This window comes from Bidens hawaiensis, unplaced genomic scaffold (genome assembly GCF_021521415.1).
Source record: "Bidens hawaiensis isolate Kalapana, Puna unplaced genomic scaffold, B.hawaiensis_p1.1 tig00058677_1, whole genome shotgun sequence".
NCBI classification, from domain to species: domain Eukaryota; kingdom Viridiplantae; phylum Streptophyta; class Magnoliopsida; order Asterales; family Asteraceae; genus Bidens; species Bidens hawaiensis.
The window spans coordinates 487-13,222 of record NW_027506419.1 but is presented as its reverse complement, the minus strand read 5'-3'; the positions used below and the strand labels follow the sequence as shown (position 1 = coordinate 13,222).

Here is a 12,736-nt window from a genome sequence, read left to right as displayed (position 1 = left end):
CCTAAGTCTCCGGTAAAGAAGGTTTTTTCTTCCATTTTAGATAATCGAGAAGATATGTCATGGCAGCCCGTAACTAGGGTGGACGAGTCAGGAGTACCCAGTGTCACTTGGACTGGGTGCCAAAATCTAATTAATCCCGCACTTTGTGCAGGAGCAGCTATGGAGGAATATCATCAGACCTTGGTATGTTGATAGTGGCTGTTCCAGGCACATGACATGAGACATTTCCCAGCTACATGACATTCAACTTTTAATGGTGGGTATGTGTCCTTTGCGGGTGGAGAAAAAGGGAAGATCACACAGAAGGGTACTGTAAGTAACGGTGTTCTGAAATTTGAGAATGTTAATTTTGTTCCAGAGCTGAAGCATAGTTTGTTGAGCGTGTCACAAATCTGTGATAAAATGTTTTCAACTCATTTTACTAAAAAGGAGTGTTTGATTTTGAAACCGGGTATCATTATACCTGAAGACTGGATTCTTGTTCGATCACAAAGAAAAGATAATGCTTACGTGATCGACATGAACAAAAATGTTCCTGATGAAATAACCTGTTTCTTCTCAAAAGTGTCTGAACATAATGCAATGCTTTGGCATCGTCGTCTAGGTCATGCTAATATGAAAAATCTGAATCGTCTTGAAAAATGATTTGGTACGTGGATTACCCGTTAAAGATTTTGTTACCATTGAAAAATGTGTGGCCTGTGCTCTGGGCAAGCATCATCGAAAATCTCACAAGCCTAAACTGATTAATACCATCTCATTAGTTTTTCAGCTATTGCATATGGATCTTTTTGGTCCAGTTCATGTCTTAAGTCTTTCTCGCAGCTCTTATTGTTTGGTTATCACTGATGATTACTCACGTTTTACTTGGGTATTTTTCTTTTCGAATAAGAGTGAAACTGCAGAGCTGATCAAGAGGTTCGTGGTGCTGATGGAAAATCAGCTGAATCTGAAGCTGAAAGGAATTCGTTGTGACAATGGTACAGAGTTCAAGAATGCTTCATTGAATTATTTTTGTTCAGAAAAGGGGGTGCTTCGTCAGTACAACTCAGCTCGAACACCTCAACAGAATGGTGTGGCTGAAAGGAGAAACAAGACTCTTATCGAGGCAGCAAGGACCATGTTGTGTGACTCTAAACTGCCTCTGTTTTTCTGGGCTGAAGCCATCAACACGGCGTGTTATGTTCAGAATTGGGTGTTAATCAACAAATCAAAAATGAAAACTCCGTATGAGATCGTTTATGGTCATAAGCCTTCTGTTGCACACTTCAGAGCCTTTGGTTGTCCTTGTATTCTACTGAATCTTGAGTCTACTCCAAAGTTTGGTGCCAAAGCTGATGATTATTACTTTGTTGGGTATGCTGGTCACACCGCCTACAAAATCTACAATAAGTCAACTAAATAGATTCTTGAATCTTATGATGTTCGTTGGTTGGAAGAGAATGAGACTGATGCACGTGTTGGTCCGGACTGGCTGTTCGACTACAATGAACTCTTCAAGCCATTCAATGTAGTTCCGGTCATCAACACAGAAACTTCAGGTGGTGCCACTGCAGATACTGAGAGAGAAGGTTCACATGCAGTATCTCACATATCCCCTCTGTTGGATGATGATGTCGCAGAACCACTTGATAACAAATCACCTGCGTCCGTCAGCCAATCGAAAGAAGTTGCAGAAACCGTGCATATTCCAAACTCTTCAGTAAATGATTCAGCAGTTAAGGGGGAGAGTCATATTCATCAAATCTTCGGGAGCACTTTTTTTCCCGATGTCATTTCGAATGAATACGCTGCCAGCACTTCGTACTCACATAGTACGACAGCTTCTGGATGGAATAATCCACTCACTAATGTCGGTGAAAATATATCTAACTTATCTCCTGTTGGAGATGTTCTCGAACAGCCAATTCCGACAAGAATCCAACGAGATCATCCTATTGAGAATGTTATCGGCTCTCTTGAAGCATGTGTGTCCACCAGAAGTCAGACAGGACATATAAACAGTTGTTTGTTTTCTTGCTTCATCTCTCAGATTGAGCCAAAGTCGGTGGAAATGGCTCTTCAAGAACCAAGTTGGGTGGATGTCATGCATGAAGAGTTGAATCAGTTCGATAAGCTGAAAGTGTGGAAGTTAGTTGAACTGCCAGAGGGAAAGAAAGCACTAGATACATGATGAGTTTTTCGAAACAAGCAAGATGAGACGAGAGTTATTGTTAGAAACAAGGCACGGTTAGTTGTTCGTGGTTTTCGTCAGGTTGAAGGGTTAGATTACACCGAAGTCTATGCTCCTGTAGCTAGACTTGAGGCCATTCGGATTTTTCTGGCCTATACGTCTTTCATGGGATTCACGGTATACCAGAAGGATGTTAAGACCGCGTTTTTGTATGGTGAAGTTAAGGAAGAGATTTACGTGGATCAGCCACCGGGGTTTGTAGACCCTAGAATCCTAATCATGTATACAAGCTGGATAAAGTACTATATGGTCTTCACCAAGCCCCTCGGGCATGGTATGCTACGTTGATGGCACATCTTCTGGGACATGGTTATGAAAGGGGGACCATTGATCAAACTTTGTTCCTTAAAACTGTCGGGAAAGATTTGATTCTGGTGCAGATTTATGTGGATGACATTATTTTTGGTTCTACCAGTGCTGCGCTGTGTTTAGAGTTTGAAGAGGTTATGAAGAAAAGGTTCGAGATGAGCTCGTTGGGGGGAGATGACAACATTTCTAGGATTTTAGGTTCGTCAGAGCTCGACGGGAATTTTGCTGCATCAAGGAAAGTACGTTGAATATATGCTTGCAAAATTTGAATTTCAAGATTCCAAGAGTGCTGCCACTCCAATGGCAGAAAGGCCTCTTCTGACGTTTGATCCCGAAGGGAGTCCTGTAGATCAAACGTACTATCGATCGATGATCGGGTCTTTGATGTATCTCACCGCCATTCATCCAGACATAATGTTTGCAGTCTGTCAATGTGCTCGCTTCCAGGCTAATCCTAAACTCTCTCATTTAATTGCTGTTAAACGTATATTTAGATATCTAAAGGGACAACCGAAGTTAGGTCTTTGGTATCCCAAAACTCAGAATTTGATCTTTATGCTTTTGCTGATAGCAATTATGGTGGAGATGACATTGACAGGAAATCCACATTTGCCGGCTGCTAGTTTCTAGGAGATCGTCTCATTTCATGGCAGTGCAAGAAACAACAAACGGCGTCTACTTCGACTGCTGAGCGGAGTATGTTGCTGCATCAGCTTGCTGTTCATAGGTTATCTGGATGCAACTTCAATTGCTGGATTATGGTTTGGAATTTCTTAACACTCCCATATTTTGTGATAATGATGCTGCTATTGCAATTATTAAAAATCCCGTTCAGCATTCCAAAACCAAGCACATTGACATCAAGGTCTATTTTATTCGTGGCTGTTACAACCGGAAATTGATTCAACTTGAACAGGTCCACATTGATAATAACGTGGCGGACCTATTTACAAAACCGGTCGGAATAGCCAGATTTAATGTGCTTGTGGGATTTCTTAAGATGCTGCGTTTTGATGACTGAGTATTTTTGAGGTGTAAATTGTGTACATAAATTTTTTCTCATGTCATAATTTCTGTACAAATTTAGGGGGAGAAAAAGAAAAATACAAAAAGAGTGTGTGTGTGTGTGTGTCTAATTAAAAATAAAAAATATATAAAAATTTAAAAAAAAAAATTAAAAACTTTTGTTCCTTTGCTTAAAATCATGCCGGCCACTCAAGTTCAACAGTCATATTTCATATGTTTGGTCCCGTCATCAATGTTTGACAATAGGGATAGCCATTAACCTTAGGACTGAAAGTGATCGGGGCGACTGAACGTTTATAAAATTTTTTTTTGGTTTTGATTTAACTATCCCTTTAAATTCCCTCACTAAGAGTTATGTCGGTCGCCTAAAGTTTGAAGGACACATATTATTATGTGTTTGGTCCTATCGTCTACCTGTAGACACATAGGATAGCTATTCACCTGAAAACTGAAGGCAGCTGGGGTGATTGAGTTTAAATCGTCTTCGGGGTATCATCTGGGAAATGATATTATTATTCAGCTAAAAGCTTTTCAAAAGCTTAAATTATTTTCAAATGAAAATTGATCCAACCTTTTAGAAATGATAGATAAAGTGATTTTGAGTGCCTATCGTGTGAAGTTATTAGGCTAAAAAGGCTTTTGATTAGTCATTGATGTGTATGGTAGCTTTTCATGATAATTAAAAGTTCGAAGTGATATAAACTAAATCTGCTATACTTATTGTGGAGAGTCATTTTGAAGATATTTGTATGTCCCTAGATACATCTCTTCGAATGATAGGCAGAAAAGCAATTACCCAGTCATACACGAGCCCGTTAGTGTCTTGATCGCCAAAAAGATTATGTTTAATTTGTGTTAAAAAAAATAATTTTTTTTTCATAAAATTGTTTTATAAAAGCTTAAAGGGGTCTTAGGGAACTACAGGGGTGGGGCATTCAAATAAGTCCTAAACATCCTAAATGTAAGGCTTGTAAGTCCGGATGGTATGTAAGTCCAACGTTCAACCTTAAAGCTTAAAATCATTTTGTATAGAGAAAAGTATTTTGATCAAGTACTAGGGGGTTGGAGTCAAATTGGGGTGATCTGGGGAAAGCCAAATACGCCTTGAGAATAGATAAGGGGCATCAGAGGTCCATAAGTGATGTCCATGTAAGCTTTATGCCTAATCGAATATAATCATATCACTGGCGCAATGAAAATCATGAAAAATTTACCTGCTATCAACCTTTTCACTATGTCACAATAATGCTGAAAATGAATCATTGTGAAAGTACCTTAATCAATATGATTTCATGTTCGGATATTTTCATAAAAAGGTGGTTCGTTTTTAAATAGCTGAAATTTGATCCCAATATATGTTGATTTTCTAAAGACTGGATAGGTAATTTTTTTTTAATTTAAGTTTTATTTTCATCTTCCTATTTTTTAATTTTGTTTTTTTACCTCATGTTTACTCGTGTCGAAACAAATGTTTTAAGAAATCGTTTTCACATGAATTGGGTTATTTTTCAAAATGCACTGAAATATATTTTGTGTCTAAGAATAACTGTTCTCGGTTATACATGCTCTCGGTCCTACACATGTTCTTGGTCTATCTGTTCTCGGCTCATATGTGTTTACTGCTCAAATGGAGGCGTCTTGGGAGTTTAAAAGGCACTCATTACCTTTGATTTATTACTCCTGATTTATGTGTCTTCTAATAACTTCTAAAGTCTTCCCACATCATAGCCATAAAGTTCTCTCTCATCTACTCACCGCCATCAGGTCTTTTCTTGTTCCCTCAAAATTTTCAAGCGACATCTTTGCAAGGTACTGTAAATATTACTTGAGTGCTTATATAATCAGTATGGATGAAAGATTTACTGTGATGATTAGTTGGAATATTAGATACAATCGGTTCATGAGTTCGGTAAGCTTGTTCGTTTTTTTATGAAGTTACTGAAAGTTGTGTTAGTTATCATGTTACAGTTACAGGTTTGGTCTTCAATGGTGATTGGTAATATGGAGATGAAAATGAATAGTGTTCTCAAGTTTTCGGTGTGGACTAACCAGATTCTTCTGATCAATCAAAGAGATCTTCGGCTCAAAGATGCTGTGAAGAATTCTCGGTCAAACCATGATCGAGGATTTGTTGGTTCTACCAAAGATACATCGTGTTTGACTTTTCTGTGTCAATCAAGCCTAATATTTGCTGCTATTCATGATGACGAACATCATGTTTATCTATTTTATACGGATAGTAGCATGACCTGTGCTGGATTACTAGCCAGGTTTTAAATAAAGGCCCTAAATAAGACACTGAACCTCCAAGTGTTTATTTAGAAGCCACAGTATATACACTGAAAGGCCTAAATGAAGATATAGATGTACGCTGATCGTCTACAGCAGAAGCAGTTTTGATCAAGCAGTAAACCAAGGGGGAGAATGTTGGGCTATATTTTGTGGTTTATGCTTGCATTGTTTTTGAGCTTAGGTTAGGTGTATTATGTAAGCCGAGAACCTTATGGTTCTCGGTGGGCTTTGGGCTTTTGTTGGGCTGGTATGTTGGCTACCCTATTTATAGATATCTTGTATAGGGTATAGGGTGGTGGACGTATGTGTGATTTTGGCCGTCTAGTATCATAGATACATTAGACGAGTATTGTAAACATTGTGCTCAAGCACCCGACGTTAATCATAACGTGTGTTTAGAAGCAATATTTTGTGTTCTTTATACTTACTCTTGTATCATCTTGTGTTGGATTTCCACACCAACATTAAGATCAGTTGATATCATATTGAAAGATCCTCCACGGGACTTACATTTGGGCTTTTTATGTAAGGTGTTAGTAGTATAATGCGTATCGTTACATTCATCTTTGGTTTCGGTTAACTTGAATTTGTGATAACTTTGTTTTTACATTACACTCAATTCGAACTCTGTATTCATGGTTTTATGCCCCCGCTGTAATGCCGGGTCTAAAACTCGGCCTGCCGTAACGCGCGGGTACGATTACTAGTTATAGTTTAAACAATAAAATTTAATTAAAAAAAAGTAATAAAAAAATATATCAAAACCGGTCCAGGGGGTTCGAACCTGGGCCCCTAGCTTGGTTTCAAGTATTATCCAAATTGCACCAGCCACTTGGGCTGGTGTCTCACCTGTGTAAATAACAAAACGAAAAATACAAATACACGACTTTAAATTAACCCCAATTCACTTATACCCCGTAGCTAAGAAAATCCCCAAATTAGAACCCGATTACCCTCTATTAATTGAAATTGACAGAGGGTTTTTGTTAAATGCTAGGTCCATAAACATGTTACAATTACCAGATTTGATGACAAATGAAATGAGAACTTGACGTTAGCGTTTGCGGCTTGAACACGATTAGGGAAACGATCTTAAACGATTTTTGGGTTAAAATTGATTTAGGGTTTAGTTTTGGAATGGTATAAAGAGTGCGCAACACCATTTAATTGAAATAAGGAGGTGTATATATAGTGATTTGAGGATCATTAAGCCACAGTTTATGTTAACGAGTAATTGGTGTCAATTAGCTGTTTTTTACACAATTAAATAGATGATTGAAAGCGTGTTTGGTCAAATTCGTGATTCCCAGATTTATTTGGGGATCAAAATAAAAAAAAAAACAGGGCATGGTCGTGACGGTGGTAGGGAGGAAAAGCGTAAAAAAAAAAAATTTAAACATTTTGCAAATAGGTCCCTGGTCTTAAGCTGGGTATTCAAGTTAGAACTAAACATAGGTTAAGGGGTGGATTATGCATATTGCTGTAGGTTCCCTAGACGGATCACACGAGATATCCCGATATACACAGGTGCGGAATCCCTGTGTAGATCGTTACGGACGTAGAACACAAACACACAAACACACGAATACGATACGAACAACCACACGTTATATTAATAACTCAACACGTGATACTTACAGACTCTCGACCTCACGTCACTTGACTCACTGAATTACACGTAACTTAACCAACCACGTAAACAGTAACCGTAACCTATATAAATACACGACAACTTCGCCTCAGGCGAAGTTGTCCATAACTTCGCTTGTTCAACAAGTTCGCCTAGGCGAACTTGTCAACAACTTCGCTTGGTTAACAAGTTCGCCTAAGCGAACTTGTCAACAACTTCGCTTTAAACAAACAAATACATAAACAATATTACATACTCGATTACAGACATTAGACATATGAACTACTGACATTTATGCACCAACAATTGCCAATAGTTATAAGATTTTTATTAAGTTCGAGTGACGCGTAGTATGTTTAAATGGTATGTAACTCATCGCCGAACGCTTGATAAGGATAGTAATGGTAATAGTGGTGGTGGTGGTGGTAGTAGTAGTAGTTAGCAACAGTAGCACGTTTTAAAATGGGCCAGATTTTCAGGTTTGAAAAATTACGAATATTACAATGAGAAGGATGCCGAGAAGAAAGATAGACAATTTGATATGGATGGTCCAAGAGGTGGTGGTTGTGCTGGTGTTAGTGGTGAAGGTGGAAAAGGTGGTGATAATAATGACGGTGATGACGAGATGGAGGAGAAAGAAGAGAAGAAGGATGAGGAGGAAGAATCAGATGATGATAATGCTGCTTCTCATGGTAATGAAGATGACTCGAGTGATAATGATGGTGATGATGATGATGGTGAAAATAAAGGTGGAGTGGCTAATCAATCCACTCCAAGGGATGATGTTGATACAACTGCTCATGATGATCCATATGCTGAACATGCAACAAAGGACATTCAGAATTTAGATGCTGAGTTAGAGAGCAGTTTTCATGATGTTTTCAGTTCTAATATGTAGGTACCGGATCGCTTGCCAAAGGTGAAGGATGGGGTTCTGATTGTGAGGTTAACTACCTCATAACTTCACCAGATGCAGTAGCTAATGATCCAGTTTCAACCTGTAACATCCGGCCCCTCGCACCACCAATATTGTCCGCTTTGCCCACGAAGAGCTCATGGATTTGTTTTTGGTTGCTCTGTTGGAGACTTGCCAGGAGGTCACCCATCTTGCTACTACTCCCACCTGAGCACAGCTTAACTGTGGAGCTCTCCTCTCGTCCACTACCATTAAGCCCAAAAAGCGTTGGTGATTTAAGAGGGGGGACATTTACTTATGAACCAAGGATCTCTCTTGTCCACGGCCAATGTGGGATTTGCCTAGGGTATTACACAACCATTGCTGCTGATGTTGCTGAGCCTATCAAACAAGCCGCTGATGATGCCCCAAGCCAGAAGCTGTTCAAAAGGAAGTGTCACTGCATCAAAAAATGTCACAACATTCAATACAAAAATGTTGCTTTCCATGATGGGTCCCTGATCATGTATAGCAAGTTGCATGCATAGTGGGAGATGTGGGTAATCGGACGCCAGAACGGAGATCTCACCTACATGTGCCACACGTAGATGCACATATTGTCTCACCTAGAGATGAATTTCTTTTCAAGGTGAAGGCATTGGTGATAAGGGGATACATGGTTGGTTCAAAAGGAATATCAAGCGGCAAGCAAAACAACACTACCCCGAATTCATGCTCAACATGAGGACAGCATCCAAGCATCCAATTTTTAAGAACCCATCATACCCATACCTTTTATGCACATCTACTTCATGTACCTTGCTATATAACTTAATAAAATTTATAATTAATCATTTGTGTTCTTTATAACCATCATGTACAGACTTAAATTTGCTTAACATGATGCATTTGTTGCTCTCGTGCACCTAACTTATTTGTTTTGCAATCTTCCGAATCGTAGTATTCACTATAAGCGGCAAACGATCACTTATTTTATTTGAAAGTTGAAACTTGAAACCACAAACTACTTGCGATACGCATATCAAACTTCTGGTGTTTATATTAGTTACTATATTAAGTTAAACATATTGTACTATGCCAAATAATCAAATATGACATAAAATGAACCTAATATCAATTGTAAATAAATGCTAAAAACACTACGGCTTGACTCGTAACTTCCGATAAAGGGAGATCCCAGCTTTTCAATACGTGCAGATTTTATGGCCATGTGATTTAGCCCTAATACTATTCAAAATACCATCATCACCACATTGATGTTTGTTCATATGATAAGGTGTTGACTGCCATTGATCATGTTCCTCACCGTGGCACCCTACCAGCCTTTGCTTTATATCTAATTTACTTTCCCTTCACCATGCAACCTTCATCTCAACCCAACCCCTTTTCTCTCTCATTCATCCCCATTCATCATTATTTATATTAGCTAGAATAAGGTTTACTATCAATAAATTATGACAAGTGAATTTGGAGATTCGAATTTCAGTTCATCTTTTGTTTAACATGCCTAGAAATCTTTCATCAGGTGAGCATATATAATATATATATATTCAATTCACTTTGAGCAGATTTTATGTGTTGATGATGACCATGCACTTTAAGATCTGAATTCGTGTGTTCATGAGTTTAATTCGACATAATTTTAGCTGATCCAAATGGATATGTTAGCTGAAATTATCTTATTGCATGTGTTTTTTTGTATGAGAGCTAATTCATCTTTTACTATGAAACAGATTTCTTACTTACAAGGCCGGGTATAGTGCAGTTTATTATTGTTTAGTGCCAAAATTTCTACATTCTGGATTCTATCCGAAAAGAAGTTGCATCGATTATGCACGAGTTAAATAATTCCAGGTTTAGAGAATTGGATCTTACACCAAAAGAAGAAAGCACAAATATTGGGGGTAAGAATTCCTCTAAACCTAGCTTGACTACATCTTCATGGACAAAACGGAAAGATCCGAGAATCGTTCGAGTTTCAAGAGCCTGTGGTGGGAAAGATAGGCATAGTAAAGTATGCACGGTGAGAGGATTAAGAGATAGACGAGTGAGGTTATCCGTACCAACTGCTATTCAATTGTATGATCTTCAATACCGGCTTGGGCTAGATCAACCTAGTAAAGCTGTTGATTGGTTGCTTGATGTTGCGAAACATGAAATTGATGAACTCCCACCTCTCCAAATGCCATCTAGTTTCGCTCAAGATCTTCAATCAATGATTAATGTTGCTTCTCAATCCAAAAATCATGAGTTGGTTAAAACAAATGCTAACAGTAGCAATTGGGAGGATTTTCAAAATTTTAATAAATCTAAGGGAAAAGACCATCTCTTTGTTCAATCAAGTGACCAATCTTCATCCGTACCTATTACGCTCAACAATTTTGTGCCAGATGGTTCTTTCCTCAATTTGAATCCTTCACATTTTTCTTTATCGCAATGTGAAAGCTATGGATCAATGTCACCCCCTCAACAAGAAGACACTAGTCATAACTTCAACATAATTAATAATGTGCCCGGATCTCATGATCTAGTGTACTCGCCGTCATCTCATAACCCTAACACGAGATATCACTTTGATCCAAAGCATCTAAACTTTGAGTTGGTGAGCTCCTTTTCTTCAAGTTCACATATCCCATTTGCTTCACCGTTCTACACAATAAACCTAGGGATGATTAGACCATTTTACTTGAATATGAACCCCAATTCTCTTTCTAAAGAAAATGAGCAAGATAAAGGTAATTGATCCAAAATCCTTGGTAGTGTAATCAAGTAATTTTATATGTATATATGTACTTATCCAATAAGAGTACTAACTTCAAGTAAAAACAAGTTATTTTGAAGCTAGTGATATATGTGTGATTAATGCTTTACAATATTAGGCCTTGTCGTGTGAAATTGAGTAGTTTTGGCTACGTACATAAACCCACATACGGACGTGACAAGTTGTTTTAGGCCTCATGATACATGTATGATCACTTTACACTATTAAGCCTTATGGGCCTTTTCATGTGCTACTAGGTTGTGTTGGCTGCAATAATACACATTAGATCATAAAAAAAATATTTTCGGCATTACAAAACATGTCTAGGATGATTATACAATATTGGGCCTTAATGGTCTTTGCAATGTGTTAGGAGATTGTTTTTGTCATACAACTTCATATTAGGTTATAACAAGTCATTTTGGGCCTCATGACACATGTATATATAATTGCTTCATGTAGGTCTTAAATACAGGATCAAACAACAATATTCTTGGATCAATCTCATTGTAAGCTAGTGGAAATCACTTACAAGTAACCGAGATCTCGGATCTTTTTATGTTTGGTTTATGATGTGCGTCGGATAACCCTCACAACGAAGCTTTAATTAAAACGAAAATCCTAACCACACACAACCGGCAAGTGTACCGGTCGCAAGTAATATAACTCTAGGAAGTCCGAGTATCGAACACGAAGACACGAAAGACGCTAACGATTACGACCCTAGACACGACCTACCTAAGAATAATAATTAATTAATTTTTTGATTTTTAAATTTGTTTTTATAAAATGACTTAACTGGACTGACTGACCTAACTGACAAAAGTTACCAAAAATAGAAAACTTAACGGAAAACTGACGGTGTTAACTTCGGATGGGAAAAACGTCTACCAAGGTCTGAATCAAATTGTAGGTCTAACAAGCTAATGGATTGGATGACTTCAAGACACCGGTCCCTAAAGATGACACGACTAAGGATCGCTCGGGCTCACCGGATTACCTCTCGGTCTCACTCAACAAGCCTAAACTACTCAAAATCGGCTAAAACGACCAAACCGGGAAATAATTGCTAACGTGTTCTAATGAAGGATCACCTCTCGGTCTCACCAACACTCGACCCTAATGGTAATGAATACTACACAACCAAGGATAGAGGAACAATTTAACTTAAACCAAAATAGATCAACTAGTCGCTCAAAACACCTAAACCTGACAAGAAACGAACTCGCTCTCGCGCAATCCTTATTCTAGCATGCAAAGGCAATGAGACAACCTAACTTCCTATCACCTCTCGGTCTCAAAGAAGGTGTTTAACCTCTGTACTTAATCCAATAAATCATGCAACAAAACCCTACGGTGGTACCTACCGCAAACAAACCCTAAACACAAAGTCTAGAATCAAACAATGCACCGATCAATCAATACAAAACTAATCAACCGACACACGGGGTTTATGCAATAAATCACCAAAATTTCCAGCCCTTAAACACAACCTATTTCATGTCTAAATCAAACTTTACAATAACAATTCAAGTCTATTAATCAAACAATCCATAAAACCTATCAAAA

At 38.2% G+C, this 12,736-nt stretch overlaps 1 protein-coding gene across 1 annotated transcript; it reads left to right on the top strand.

Annotated features, from left to right (window-relative positions):
- The first annotated feature begins 10,237 nt into the window (after window positions 1–10,237).
- LOC143617798 (uncharacterized) lies at window positions 10,238–11,149 on the top strand. Its single transcript, XM_077090244.1, has one exon. The coding sequence runs from the start codon at window positions 10,238–10,240 to the stop codon at window positions 11,147–11,149; it is 912 nt and encodes a 303-aa protein (XP_076946359.1).
- Window positions 11,150–12,736: the final 1,587 nt, after the last annotated feature.

Bases quoted from the DNA above. Each gene is read 5' to 3' on its own strand.
- LOC143617798 (XM_077090244.1), top strand. From the start codon at position 10,238: ATGCACGAGTTAAATAATTCCAGGTTTAGAGAATTGGATCTTACACCA.